The sequence below is a fragment of the Diadema antillarum genome, unplaced genomic scaffold (genome assembly GCF_040938485.1).
Source record: "Diadema antillarum isolate AM-2024a unplaced genomic scaffold, OU_Dant_1.0 scf00000028, whole genome shotgun sequence".
NCBI classification, from domain to species: domain Eukaryota; kingdom Metazoa; phylum Echinodermata; class Echinoidea; order Diadematoida; family Diadematidae; genus Diadema; species Diadema antillarum.
In genome coordinates this window covers 1,739,535-1,755,421 of record NW_027270917.1, presented here as the reverse complement: position 1 = coordinate 1,755,421, position 15,887 = coordinate 1,739,535, and the positions used below count along the sequence as shown (strand labels likewise).

The following is a 15,887-nucleotide window of genomic DNA, read 5'->3' as shown; positions in this document are numbered from 1 at the left end:
TGATAAGCATGGCACATCAGCACTGATCACCAGTCATTCTTAAGTCATTTGTGACTTTAACAACAGCTTTATGAAACACCCCCCTGGTAAGAAAAGTTGCCCTTCCTCACCTGCTTCCTCCTTCCATTCCTCCCCAGCGCTCGCCTCCCTGTGAGCTCCCAGGTCGGTAGCCTCCTCTTCCTCCTCCGCCTCCTCCTCCTCCTCCACTCCCTCCTCCTCCTCCACCTCTTCGAGGACTAAACATTCCTCTAGACATGCCACCACCACCACCACTGCTGCCACTTCCTCCTCCTCCCCCTCCTATCGGGCGGTTCCCTCCCCTCACTCCTCCACCACCCCGGGGCCCACCGTGCAGTGTGTAGCTCCGCTCATGGGCCCCATTGCGGTTGTACACCTGGTCCCGGGGCCCCATCCGGTTGTCGGGACCACCATCTGACCGACTATGCAGAGAACAAGCGAGAGATATTGCAGAGATTGGAATGTACATCTATAACGAAGCTGAGCTGAAGTTATTAATTGCATGTACATTGCAAAGCCTTTAGCCCATATAAAGTTTAGTCTCACTACATCGTCATCTTTTCATTGTCATGCTTACCAACATGCTTTGCAACATCATCAGCTTTTATATCAGGAGAGTCAGTGATATTTAGTGCAATAATCACCATCTTATTCACATTCAAGTGTTTGTCTATAATGAAGGTCGTGGAACAAGTGCATGGTGGTGTCAGATATTTTAATCTTAACATCTGAACATTTCACTTCAATCGTTACCACAAACATTGGAAATTTCTCCACCTCAGCAAATGACTTCACTAGAATAGATAATACATCCCTCAGTGTTATTGTATCACACATGATGATAGATTGTCTACACCAGGCCTGATCATTAGTAGTATCACCTCCATCCCTCCTTCTCCTCATCACCACTTAGATCTGTACATCAGTGTCATAACGTATAATCAAATTAAAAGTGTCATTATTGTTACATCCCCCATCATCATCGTTATCATCACCATCATCATCACCATCATCACCATCATCATCTCCAACACCGCCGTCATCATCGTCATTATCACCACCATCTTCACCATCATCATTATCATCATCACTATCATCATCACTGCCGGCATCATCATTAGCATCATCACCATTATCATCACCATCATCACCATCATCACCATCTTCACCATCATCACTATCATCATCACCATCATTATCATCATCATCATCATCACCATTATCATCATCATTATCACTGCCAGCATCATCATTATCATCATCACCATCATCACCATCATCACCATCATCATCATAATCACCTATGAGTAAGGCTTTTATGATTGCTCAAATCACCATCATTATTGTCATTATCATTATCATCATCATCATCATCATTATCACCACCATCACTGCCGTCATCATCATCATCATTATCATAATCACCATCATACTCATCATCATAATCATCATCATCATCATCATCATCATCATCACCATCACCCACGTGCAAGGCTTCTACGATAGCTCAAATAAGCTTGGGTAAAATCTTTGACATCAGAAATCATCATCTTCCTCACAATCAATTATAATTTTCACAATCACTGTCATCAAGATTTTTGTCATCATCTGTCAGCAAGATCATTATTATCTCATCATCACAGCAGCCAAAAACTCTATCCTGACCTCACAGGAACCTTACATAATCAGGGAACACAGGGCCGTCTCCGACTCACCTCCTCTGTGCAAAATTCCTCTGCCCACTGTCGAAGGGGCCTCTCTGCTGGCGATTACCCCACTGACCCCTGCCTCGCCCACCGCGACCCATGGGACTGCCTGAAATTCACAACAGAGTGCACAAATTCAAAACTTTCTCTACAAAAGTTCTATAACAAACTCCCCACAGTCCATGGTGCATATCCCTTATTGCCTTTCAGTTAAAGGGACTGTACAGTACTGGTGGAGGTGAGGATTCAGGTTTATAACATTCCTAAGTGAGATAATGAGAAACCTCTTATGAAATATGAAAGAGCATGTAATTTTAAGAGGGATTCAACGTTTATTTGATGAAAATTGGTTTTCAAATGGCTGAGATATCCAAAAAAGTAATAATAATAAAAGGCGACAGGCCATGTCTTTTATTAGGATTTCTTTATTTCACCTTGTTTGGGGGATATCTCAGCCATTTCAAAACCGATTTTCATCAAATAAACTTTTGATTCCCTTTAGAATTGCATGCTCTTTGACAGCTCATAGAGTGGTTTCTGAATATCCCGCATAACGTTAAAAGCTAAATCCTCACCTCAACCAGAACTGTACAGTCCCTTTGATGTATCATAAATAACATGTTAAATTTCATACTACTGTGTGTGAATGGATGCATTCAAAGATACACTTCTGACATTGCAATAATCATCACAAGGCCTTGAAAGTAGCAACCCTTATTTGATCAATACGACACAGCACTTGCATTCAAAGAAAAAGAGATGCGTCATAACTATTTAACTTAGTCCCATATATGCACAGCATAATAAATCATTTAAATCAAGCCCCACAATGTATTTGATACAGTAATGAAGAGAACCCCTTTTTATTTGTAAATCATAAGTAGAACCTTACCTCCATCTCGCCTGTAGTTTGGCGCATTCCAGGATCCTTGGTTGCCATGGAAACTGCCTCTCGTTCCTCCCATACCTCCTCGCTGGAAGTCACCCCTGCTGCTCCTTCCTGGTGGACCCTATATAAACAAAGATCATAAACATTACATACAAAACACTGTTTATTCAAAACCCAACCGTGAAAATGCAACACATGCTAGTAATAAATCCAATCCAAATCCAATCTAATCCAAAGGTCATTCATTCATTAATTAATTCATTCATTCACTTATTCATTCATTCATATTCATTCATTCATACATTCATTCATTCATTCATTCATTCATTCATTCACTTATTCATTCATTCATTCATTCATTTACTTATTCACTCATTCATTCATTCATTCATTCATTCATTCATTCATTCATTCATTCATTCATACAAAATGATATGTTATGTTGATATCATTTTCTGATTTTTGCTAGTCTTATCTCTGGAGTACATCATCAAGTAAGAGTCAACATCATTCCATCATTTCCCCATTTGTGTGTGAGCGTGGAATGAATTACTTCACCTGGTATGCATTCTGTTCTTTTAAAGAAATGAAGTTTCCCCCTCCCCCCCCCCCCCCCCATTAATTATGAGTGAGTTGTGGTTCTCTCTCACATGAGACCTCTAGTAAATGTCTTATCTGAAGGAACAGAGCAATTTTTTGTCTCTAACTATGAAGGGACTGCAGGACAACGCACAATTATAGCTCACCTAGACTCACCTGATTACAAGACTTGACTGAGCCATCTCCTGCTATACACAATTTGCAGAGTACGGGAAGACATACAGGAGAGTTTAAAAAACGTTGGTTGGACATGAGACTGTCCAACACAATAATGTCTGAAGATCTAAACCGATTGTCAAAAGGAGTCCTTCAAGGGAAAACTAAAATCATACATGTCACGTTACATCAAGACGAGGACCTACCCTTTGCTGCTTCTGTTGAGGACCCGTGTGGGCCTGTTCGGCAGCAACAAAGTCGTCCACATGCATGGATGGGGGGCGACTGGTGTTCTGGGCACGCTGACGAAATAGGTCATAGCCGCCCCGCCCTCGACCACTGAAGTCTGGTCTTCCATAGCCTCCTAGGCAAACACAAACAAAATGATTGTAACATATCGTGATAAAAAACTAGGCGAAAACATATATCTTCAAGTATGAATAGAACATGTCATAAATGACTTTGTTACAAATTTAGTTTTGGATGACTTATCTCCGATGTTATCTGCCTACTTTCAATTTTAAGCGTTGCAAATACAGCACAGGTCTCAAATTACGATAACTGATCTCATATCCATTGGAACATGCATGTCAAATATCAACTTGCACTATACTATTGGCAATGAAATACTTATATCTTAGATATCAACACCACCTCAAATAGATATTTGAAATTCTATTTGCATATTTGTCGCAGGGGTGACTTTTTTTGTTTTTTGTTTTTGTTGTTAAAACAAACAGAAAACAGTGAAATACAGAAACATAATCTAAATACAGACAGAAATACATACATATAGGAAATACCCCTGCAAGAATAATATATAATTCAATGAAAAAGTGAATTAAATGTAATACAGAAAATTATCTTTCAACCATCATTATTATCATCGCCATCATTGTTCCTAAAGAAACTTATGAATTTAGTTTCTTTATTTGAACTAGTTTACTTAAAGGTTTCCTTGACAAACCATATTCACATAATCATATCTCGGTTGCTCAAGGGAAAACACACAAAATGTAAAACTCACAAACATGTGTTTCATAAAGTGGTATAAGGTGGCAAGCCTTTCTCCTATGGGTAGGAGGGGGAGGGGTTAAGATTGGGGGCAACAAACTCTGAAAAGTGACAATTTCTGGCGCCCGACTACAACAGAAGAACAAAAAAGATAAAAAATCAATTCAAAGCTTTGAGGGTGACTATCACATACCAAGAATATCATTCATTCCACATTACCAAGACCAACAGGAACTAGAGGAAAACTCACTGTGTGCTCGACGTATTCCAGTCGCGACTTTATGGCCAGATCGGTAGGTCAGGGGATCATAGCGTCTGGTGAAACCCCTTTGAAGAGTCAAGAGAATGATATGTTTGTTTTCTTTATTTGGTTTACATGAATATATTTTTTCACACTTATAACTTACCACAACAAAAACAGGGTGTTGCTTTGTATTTCATTGTGTATGAAAGAGTGAAGTGTTATTGAAAACAAAACACATGTAAGACCAAAAACTGGCACACTCAAAGTATGCACTAACCTGAATCTATGCACACTAATATTTTTGCTTCATTCAATTGCAACAATGAAAGCATATAAAAACAGTTTCAGCCAGTTATCGATTTGTATTACATACAAACTAAGGGTTTGTCACAAAGAAATTAGAAAAAGGCATGCACTTGGTTCCTATCCTACGAATAAAAATATTCTACTTTAAATATCAGGCCAACAAACAGTAACTGATGCTGAAAATGGCTAACACCAATCACCTCTTCTTTTTATCTGGTGACACATCGTCTGTCCCAAGTCCCTTGGCCAGTTCCGCCTGGAGGTCAAAGGTCGGCAGGAGTTTGGAACGAATCTCTTCCAGGTCACATCTCACCTGCACAACCAAAACAAACACATTGACACACTTTGTTTTATTTTATTATCTGATACTTGAACACCTAGTCTTAGATAAAAATACAAACAGTGAGAAAATGTATCATTGTCTTCTATGCCTAAAGTAAGCCTTTGTGCAAAACAATTAATTCAATTCAATCTATCATCCAGCATCATCATTATCATATTATTCAGAAAGAAACATCTTTCTAATCTGATGTGTTAAAATGAGGTATCATCAGCATCATTGATCAAGACACTCAGAATGTATGAATAGAAGACTTTAAAAATATATATAAGAATCCATCAGCACTGCATCTATACAGAAATTCTATGGAAACATTTGTGACATCATGAATTTAGTGGATTCACAAAGTAGGCAACAAGCATGTTAGCAATTGGTCAATCAGCAAATGTTTGTGTTGCACAAACATACTCTATATATGCCATACATTTCAGGGTTTTTTATTTACTTTCACAAATTATACAGGCCAGGTGCTCTATGTGATTTTAACATGTAAAAATATTAACTCTTATCCAATGTAAATGCGCTGAGCAGTCAATCATTATTGTGTAAATCAATTCATGATGATTCATGACAAAAAGGGGAAGATGTGATCACCTCCTTTCAACAAGATTGCACCTTATATCCTAACACAGACTACTGTATACGGCATATATTTTAGCGAGTCTAAATTTTCATGAATTTGAATTTCCTGATGATTTTGCTAGTGAATGAATTCACAATTGTGGAATACTGTACTGAACGGAGAAATACATGTACGTGTGCGTCACATTCATATTGGGATCAGAGTCATTATTTTCATGTGTCTCAAATTTCGCAAATAGCACCTGACTCGCGAAATTCGTGAAAATAAAAACCTCACGAAATATTCAGCGTATACAGTATGTCTGTCGCGCTATCAGGTCACAAGTATTCCAAACTAAAGTTATACCACTATGGAGCTGAATCTGTAAACAACAATCACAAAGTCATGTCCACTACAGACACAGAATTCTTAGGAAATGTCTGTAAGCTTCACGTCCATGCATAAAATAAGGCTACCGGTACATGAACTCCAAATGCACAGCAGAGTGTCACTTCTAGATGACAAATCCCTTCAAAGATTTATGATATCAATTTACATTTGGTAACTCCACAGTTCAGTCTCCTTACTGAAAGAGTATGAGCAATTTTTTTCTCATTTCCCCACACCGCGCTATGATTATGCCTTTACATTGGAGAGAAAGCCAAAGGATTTCTTGGTCTTACCATCTCTGGGTCAGTGTCGAGCTCGTCCAGGGGAGGCAATCCCAGCCACATGCCGGAGGTGGGTCGCTCCTCGTCATCCTCCGTCACGTAGAAGACCAGGCGGGCGTTGAACTGGTCGTGGAGGCCCATCTCGGCAGGCAGTGGGGCGTAGGGCTGGTTCTCGGGCCGCGCCTCGGGACTGTCCAGGGCCTGGGACAGGGAGCTGACCGTATCCAGGAGGTGCTCCATTGTTTCATCATCCTTGCAGCAGTCCTGAATAGGGATAAAGGCAATGGCAATGAAAGCAAGATAACATCAATGCAGGCTATCCCCGATTGCCTTGAACTATCTAACATAACTAGAGACTCCAACTCTCCCATTTTCGACAGGAGATCTCCCGCCGAAAACCCATTTTTGCAAAATCTCCCGTTTTCCCGCTTGAGATTTAATTTCTCCCGCCCTGGCTCAATGTCTCCCGTTGGAAAGGATTTCTTATTTATTGCTATTGTATGTTGAAAAATTAAGCCTTAGACAGCACCAGAGAGCATCTATAACCCTAGGAACTTCATGCTTCGCAATAACACATAAACTTGGAGTCTCCCGTTTGCTAGGGGTTTCAGGCGGGAGAATCTCCAGATCAGAAGATACTTGGCATTGGAGTCTCTGCATAAAGATGTCAGAATTTCACAGCCTGTGTATTTGTTTGAAGTTCTTTGCGTCACTGCCAGCAACCAGGATAGCCTGGTGGTAGTGTTGCTGCCCATAAAGCAGTAGATGAGAGGTTTGATTCTCACTGGTCCTTTTTTCTGACATGTTTGTTAAAACGTATAATATCAACAGCTGTGATTTTACACATACATTTGTGCAGAGGGTGACAATTGATAAAAATTTGTCACAGCACAATAAAAGAGATATTGTCTGGATAGTTAGCAAGGTACTCTTCCAATCAATAATTAAATAATTTCTTTACCCTCCAAGTGCCCAGGCACTCACTGTAAAAGCTATACTTCAGTGAGGGTTTAATTTTGCAAATTTTACAAATCACACATGAAAATATTGCCACATGCTAGGGTACGCAGAATCTTTGTGCACTCTTTTTATAGTCACCGTGTCAAATCACAAAAACAACATCTCACGAAAATGTCTGTGACCTCCTAATTCGTGAAAAATCTGTAACACAATAAGAACAATTACAGCTTTTACAGTAGCTTAAATTGCACAGTTTTAGCATTAGTGTTCAATAATCTAACCAAACGTGACCTAGTGGTAAAGTCAGCAAGTCATAATCAGGTGTAGCAATGTGCTTCATTTTAACAAGAAGACCATGGTGACACAATAGGAATAAGGGGGATTCGGTCATTTTTATGACTGACAATTGGGTTTTGAGACATCTATGCCAATCTGCAAAAAGAAAGCACCCCAGTGTGCATACCAATTAGTGCACACAGCACAGTTAGGGTTGAATCAAGATGGAAACGTCACATGCCATGTATTGGAAATATGTCACTGACATTTGACAAACAGCAAGCAGACTTAGGTAACGTAAACCCTGATATTAAAAAACTAGACATATCGCTACGGCTACTGATATGCCTCCGCCATAATGCATGGTTCTCCTAATAGGTCTATAGTACAATGTCTTGACAATGTGTGATGACAGTTTCACACAACTGGCAAAATATTAAAAGGACAGGTTTGACACAAATGTGCTGAATGTTCACTTTCCTAGAACTAGGTTCAATTGGATGAATGATTAAAATGTCAGAGTGCAGGTATTTGGGGAACTGATGATTTTTACTTGACTTTTGACCCTTTTATAAGTTTATGCATTGAGTAATTTTCAAGGTATTGAGGAAAAGTATAATTTCAGTATCAAATGGGAAAATAGCATTATCTAAACCTGGCCTTTGACCTTTGACCTCACAGTTCCAAAGAGAATCACTGTTAGGTTGAACATGCATAAATATGTAAGTTTCATGATGATACCTGGAGTTACTTTCGAGATATGGAGAAAAAAGTGCAATTTAGCACTTTCACTTGACCTTTGACCTTTGACCTTTTGGAAAGAAACTTCCCCAAAAATATATATTGGGTAATACATGCCATACATCAAGTTTAAAAAAAAACAAACCTTCAGGCATATTGCATTCTAAGGAAAGTAGTGATATTTTGAGGAGTTGACCTTGACCTTTGACCCCCTGACCTTTGACCCACGACCCCAACTTCCCTAGATAATCACTGCCCATCAGTACAAGCATATATACCAAGTTCCATGAAGATACCTTGAACCATTTGCGAGATATGGAGAAAAAAATGAAATTTCAATTTTTTTTTTCACAAAATAACCTGTGACCTTTGACCTTTGACCCTGTGACCCTAAAATCCACACAAAGTATTATCCCCCAAGGATATACCCTCATACCAAGTTTGATGTAAAACAACCACACGGTTCTTGAGATATCGACAAAAACAAAACGGGACGGACGGACGTACGGACGGACGTACGGACGTACGGACGTACGGACGTACGGACGTACGGACGGACGGACGGACGGACGACCCGAAAACATAATGCCTCCGGCCACTTCGTTGCGGAGGCATAAAAAAGTATGATATGGATGAGGTTTGTATTTCCCACTGCAATGAAATCAGGAGCCTGCCTTGTCTTCAACTTTTTACAAAAAAAAAAGATTAAAAAAAATCCATTTTGTTTTATTACAAAAACACCAAATAAAAGTCCAAATACTAACTGTATTTGGTTTACGTCAAATTAAACCTGTTTAGGATGCAATGCAAAGACCAAGAATCTCACCACCAGGATCTTTTCAAGGCGCCTCAGTGGGTGGTTCTCGTCATCCGACCATCGCAGCGTCTCTCCCAGCTCCTTCACATCCATGGCCAGGGTGCGATAGGCCGCTGCACCTGCCCCATTACCACCACTACCTACCACACCTCCACCTCCTCCTCCTCCTCCTACGCTCCCTCCTCCCACTGCAGTGCCTCCGCCCCCGGTCCCTGCTCCTTCCTCCCCGACCACGCCCACTTCCTGATCGCCCTCCTTGGTGAGAAGGAGGTGCAGGAGGTCCAGGGTGTTGGAGAGGGTGGTGAGGTAGTCCGAGCTCTCCCGACTAAATGCCTCCATCAGTCGGGTCAGGAGGCTGTGGAAGGCTCCAGGCCGCTTGTCCAGGGAGCTAGGAGAAGAAGGGAAGGCAGGTGCACAAGTGCAAAAACTTAAAAAAATGCTTTTAAGGACACTAATCCTGTAGAGACTCAATTTCCTTTTTAATTTAGTCTTGTATTCTCATAATTTCAATTTCGAGAAGCTGATACCCTGTCGCAGACAGTGGATAGGAATTAGAACGGTCCAAACAAAAACACTAAAAACTTCACAATAGAACCATTGCAAATATCTTTTCAGCATTGGCAGCTTCACTCGAGTAAGTCAAAAGGTGATCATTATAGGTCACAATGGCACACCTAGAGCTGTGGCGCTCAAGCTTGCAGGGATGCCAACTTTGTATTCTGAGGGCTTAAAAAGCATATTTTTGGCGGCAAAACTGCAGTTTTACCCTTCATGCCATAAACACTATACAGGTGTATGGATACAATTTGAGAAAAAAAACCCCACAGTATTTTCCATGGAAACCTGCAGTATTTTTTGGGCAAAAATCAGAACAAAATACTGCAAAATTGTAACAGTTGGCATCTCTGAGCTTACACATTCCACGTTGACATGTGCTAATAACATTTTACACAGAAAATCAAAATTGGCTCAGCTGTGTATTCCTGGTGCTCATTCCACATTCAAGAGAACCATTATTAGACCTTGTAGTGTACAAAGACCACTGGTATCTGGTCAGCGATCCACTAAATGGATATCAACAAGAAAAGGATGAAAAGCAAAATGCCTGGGGAATAACTCTGAAGAGCAAAAAGAGACAATGGCACGACTGCCAATGTCCAGCCTGGGGGGCAGACTGACCTCTTGAGGTGAAAGAATCCGTAGTTGTGGTCAAGCAGCATGGTCAGCATGCGCAGGGCGGGCAGGATGCTGGCGTAGGAGTGGTCGGGGCTGGTCACGTGGTCCAGCAGAGCCCCACACACGGCCTCCATGTGGTCCTTTCCCGGCAGACTGCTGGCCAGGATCTCCTGGAAGGCGAGGGACTCCGAGGGCAGCAGAGTGATGTCTGCGTCGCACAGCGACTGCAGGAAGGTCTGTCGGGAGGATCACAAATAATCTTGGTGAAAGTTGATGGCATATAAGAATCATTTCTAACAATCTTCAGGACAGGATAGAAATCACAAGAAGAGAGGAAGAAGATGAAGAAGAAGAAGAAGAGGAAAGAAGAAGAAGAAAAAGAAGAGAAAGAAGAAGATGAAGAGCAAAAAGAAAAAGAGGAAGAAGGAAGAGGAGAAGCAGAACAGAAGGAGGAGAAATTACGGAAGAAAAAAAAAAACAAGAAAAAGAAGGAGAAGGATTGAGCGAACAAGAAAGAGTAGGGGTAGCAGAAAACACAGATGTTAAGAAAAAAAAAAGAGAAGTAGAGATGATGACGACAATCAAAACAAGATGAGGAAGAGCCATGTTATTCATTGTGATTTTACATGCAATAAAGGCGACTCTTGTTAGAATGAAGTCCTTGGGACCAGCAGTTATCTTTTGTTATACCCAAATTTCGTTATAGTCGTACACAAAAGATAAAGATACATAGATGATAATTTGGGACCTGAATTTTTACTATGTTGAAACGACGATTTCATTATAATTGTGTATGTTATGACGGGAGTGTAAAGTATTTGCATTTTCACAGGCTACTCTAACAGAGTAAAAAATTCATCTCTAGTTGCAACATCATAGAAAGAATACATTTCATTCTTATACCATATATATCACTAGAAAAACATCTCATGAATGTACAAAATTTATGGAAGTAGTCAACTCGGAGATAAAATGTTATGCCTATGCACGCTACAGTGCCCAAACTACTCACAACAATGCACTCCTGTGCTTGCTGATGGCTGGGACTTTGGGACGGAACATTCAGCAATGCCAGTAACCGTGGCAACACGTCAGCATATTGCTCATCAGATCTGGAGCTGATAGTGAGGAAAGAGGCATGGAAATACACCCTTATTATTAATGACATTTACAGGCAATAGCCCAGTAGAATGGATACCTGAGCAGGGGCCATTGACTAGCTGCAATAAAAACGAGGTGCTCTAAAAAAAAACGCTCAGAATAAGAGACAGGGCAGAGTTGCTCATTATAACTTTATTTTAACTGACATAAAAAGCACTCCAAGCAAAAGATATTGCGTGAAGCAAAATTATTATATACACAAATGCAATATGTTACCTAGTCAGAAGTACCAAGTACTAAAAGACAGTAAACTGGTGCTGTAAATGCAAGTTGCAATGCAAGAATTGTTTTCATCTAGCAGTATTATCAGCACTTCTACATGCATCCCAAACTTTACCCATTCCCTGGCTATCAAGTGTCACTTTGTTTTCATGCAGCAAAGCGATGGACAAAGTATGTTCAGTCCAAACATCTTTTCTGTTTTGGATGGCATGTAAAGTGTCCACACCAACAAAATATTCAGCAAGCTCATGTACTGAGAAGAGTATTCTTGTTTCCTCTGAAAACATTTTATTTGATTTGTCTCCAAGATTGGGTTCTACTTCAATGTCACTAGACCTGATAATGGCACACATGATGAATTTGTCTTGGCATATATGTGCCCTGATAACTTTGTAAAAGGCCATTGGTATGATGGAACAAATTCCTCCATGGAGTGATCCTCTCGAGATCCTATCAGATCAAAAGCTTTCTTTGAGAGAAATAACAGCACAATTTCTTTCAAGCAATAATTGATAGATAAAGAAAGGATAAGTCTAACAATACTATTCACATCAAAATTTTTCTTCAAAAATGATTCATTTATTTATTTATTTCTATTCTTCCATGATTCAGAAAAAAAATGGTCATTCAGGTTGCTTGATGGGAGAGCTCGTTACCATGACTACACAGACTGAGGAGACCTCACCTGGACCGGCCTAGATGGAGGAAAGCCACCTTGATGGCGGGCTGTGAGATCAGATAGACAAGTCCAGTCAGAGTTCTGGTGGCATCCGGGCCACATGGTTTCTCTCTTTTAGTGCCCTCTTCTCTCTGCTCCAAACAGGACAGGAATGCCTGTAGGTGGGACCTGTGTCAGAGAAAGAATATATCTTGCATATGATGTAGGGGGAAAAATAATTAGTTTGCTCTAATTCCTTCAATTCCAAAAGCATTACTTTGTTGATATACAGTATGGGCAATATAAAAATCATCATCATCATCATTATCATACACACACAGGTACATGATGACCACACCCGAGGTGAAGAGAGAAAAAGCGCACACATGAAAGACACACACCTGACGACGAGAAGGGCGGTGGGACCAGCCAGATCCGCCAGCTGGCAGCTCACCCTCCTCAGGAAGTGCTGGAGCAAAGGGGAGCTGGAGAGGGACAGCTCTGTCAAGATGGCCTGGATCTGGGCCATGTTGGGGTGCAGGTGGAGGCTCCAGAGGCGCCTCAGGTTCAGGGCCTGCTGGACCTCGGCTTCCGACAGGACCTGGACAAATCAAAGAAACGACTGCATCATGCCACTGTCAAATGTGATCGCCCAGCTCAAAACCCACAAAAAAGTCGCAGATTAGGATTATCTGTAATGGAACAAATCATGGCATTTGGGTTGACTGACTCAAATTTTTCAAGTTTGTCTCACCTAGAAGAGTAATCTTTTCTGTATGTACTGTCAAAATGTGGTGGCTTAAAATAAAACCAGAATCAAAATAGTAGCAGTTTTTTCTGGACCATATTTTTGTGGACAGGCGCTGCTTTCACAGAGAAAAAGAACATGCTTTCATTGATCACTTCTTCGCAGTACACCTGACTGAGTGACCCTACTCTTTAAATCCTGTTTTCTCCCTTTTCAATAAACTGCACCTCTTAACTCTTTCTCATTTCATTCCCTGTTTTGAATGGGTAAGAATGGTCCAATTTTGCTGAGTTACAATGTGTATGCATCATTTTAAAGCCTAGAACTTATACTCTTTTATACTACGCAGAAAGGCAGAATTTCATTTTGGGCTATTGTTTGTGGGTTTCGAGCTGAGTGATCGCCAATGCCACATCACTGACTTTACTTGCAGATGACAGGTCAAGCAGCTAAATCACCTCTCATGCATGAAAAACTATGACCTGCTATTATGTTTGCTTTTGACATACAATACAATGACACTGCTCTGAATGCTACAATATGTGTCCTCCTTGAGAAATTGATGAGAGTAATAATAAACATTTCTTGTTATAGGTGTCCCAAGGTCAATGAGTGAAAAATGATTAATAGAAGAAGTATCATACACAAACAGCAGCGATCTAGAAACATTGATAATTACAATATGAAGAACCGTATGATTACAATAAGAAATATTGATATGTACTATTATTGTTTATTATTATTTTCATTATTATCATCATTTCTATTATCATTACTACCAATATTATTACCATTATTATCATTATCATTATTATTATTATCATCATCATTGTCATTATTGTTATTATTATTAGTATCATTATTATTGTTATTATTATCATTACAATTATAATCATTATTATCATTATTATTATCATTATTACTGTTATTACTGTTATCATTATTATTATTATCATCATTATCATTGTACTCATCATTATTATCATTGTAATCATCATTATTATCATAATCGTCATAATGATACTGCATACCTCTTGTGTCTGCATGGGCAAGGGCAGTGGTAGCATCTCAGAGAGGAGCTGGAGACCACCCACGTAGGAGTAGGGAGCTGATGGGATGTACTCCAGTACTGTTCCCAGCATCACCGTCCACGAGCTCTTCTTGATTTCTGACAGGGAAGATGGGACAGTGTAGGCCTATACTGTGAGAGGGTTATTCAACTCAAATTGCTTGCAAATTGCACTCGGGACAATTTGGGTTGTGAGAGAAGCAAAACAGGGTCCCTTGATCAACTATCAGGCTGATAAGAATTTGGCATCCATTCGGGGTTCATTTTCAAAACTTACACAAATTCAAGTACATGGTGCTGCAGGACACTGCTGTTACAGTAGCATATTTTTGTTTCAACATAAACCTACACAAGGAAGACAAATCTAATTTCTGATGTCCTATACTCCTCTTTAAAGGACAAGTTCACCTTCATATACATGTGGATTGAGTGAAGGCAACAATATTAGTAGAACACATCAGTGAGAGTTTGGGGAAAATCCGACAATCCATTCAAAAGTTATGAATTTTTAGAATATCTGTGCAATCTCTGCTGGAGGAGAAGACTACTACGTTGTATGATTGAGTGTTCTTTTATTATGTGAGAAAAGTGAGAATATCTTGAATTTTCTTTACACTTTCTTTATATAGTTGTACTCATATGACATCACAAGCTATAGTAGTCATCTCATCTAGCCATGACTGAGCAGAAATTTCAAAAATTCATAACTTTTGAACGGATTGTGCGATTTTCCTCAAACTCTCATTGATGTGTTCTACTAATATTGCTGCATTCACTCAACCCACATGTCTATGAAGGTGAACTTGTCCTTTAAGTCACATTAAAGGTCCAGTTTACCGTTGGGAGCAGTGATCTTAAAATGTTCAAGATATCACATTTGATGCATATGTGTAGGTTTGTTGTATCACAAAACATACATATACAATTTTCACAGTAAAGCCTAAAATATAAGGAGATAACAGTATTTTTCTCAATAAACCATAACTGTAGACGGTTTCGTCTAGAAGCATTCTTATCATAACTATTGTTCACATTTTGTGTATTTAACAATGCTTAACATCAATTACACGGATTCAAATTTTTACAGTGGTTATTTCAAAGCACTAATGTCAGGTTTTTGTGTCACCTGCAAATGGTGGATTATGCCTTTAAGCATCGGAAACATACAACAATAGGCATGTTCACCCAGTAAGATGACAAATTAATAGCTTTGGGTCTGTGCATTTTATGTCCTTGCAATCTACTGGGAAAAATCTATAAGGAAGGAAGCCAGACAACAAAAACTGTTGGTGAGTGTATACAGTGTTCCATAATCTTAATTAGTGCACTATGCCTGCTGACAAATGACCTTCTGGTTATGCCAGATTACATGCTTTAGCTCACACAATTAAAGTTTTCTCCTTGAAGGTTTTAAGAAGTGGCTTGCATGATCAGCTGAGTTCTTATATGACAAGCCAAATCCCAACGTGATTAAAATTTCACCAGTTGATTAATAACTCTCTCGTTGCCAACCGCAGTGTTAATACACAAGTAATTCACTTCCATTCCATACA

At 39.7% G+C, this 15,887-nt stretch overlaps 1 protein-coding gene across 1 annotated transcript in view; it reads right to left on the bottom strand.

Moving 5' to 3' along the window:
- Positions 1 to 15,887, bottom strand: part of LOC139737123 (protein virilizer homolog) — a 49,107-nt gene that overhangs the window by 3,402 nt on the left and 29,818 nt on the right. Inside the window, 14 exon segments of the mRNA XM_071647804.1 lie at positions 111 to 440; positions 1,734 to 1,833; positions 2,617 to 2,734; positions 3,576 to 3,733; positions 4,634 to 4,710; positions 5,134 to 5,246; positions 6,519 to 6,770; positions 9,310 to 9,419; positions 9,498 to 9,688; positions 10,480 to 10,712; positions 11,489 to 11,594; positions 12,545 to 12,706; positions 12,919 to 13,118; positions 14,297 to 14,433. Of these exon segments, the coding sequence (XP_071503905.1) occupies positions 111 to 440; positions 1,734 to 1,833; positions 2,617 to 2,734; positions 3,576 to 3,733; positions 4,634 to 4,710; positions 5,134 to 5,246; positions 6,519 to 6,770; positions 9,310 to 9,419; positions 9,498 to 9,688; positions 10,480 to 10,712; positions 11,489 to 11,594; positions 12,545 to 12,706; positions 12,919 to 13,118; positions 14,297 to 14,433 (2,287 nt within the window).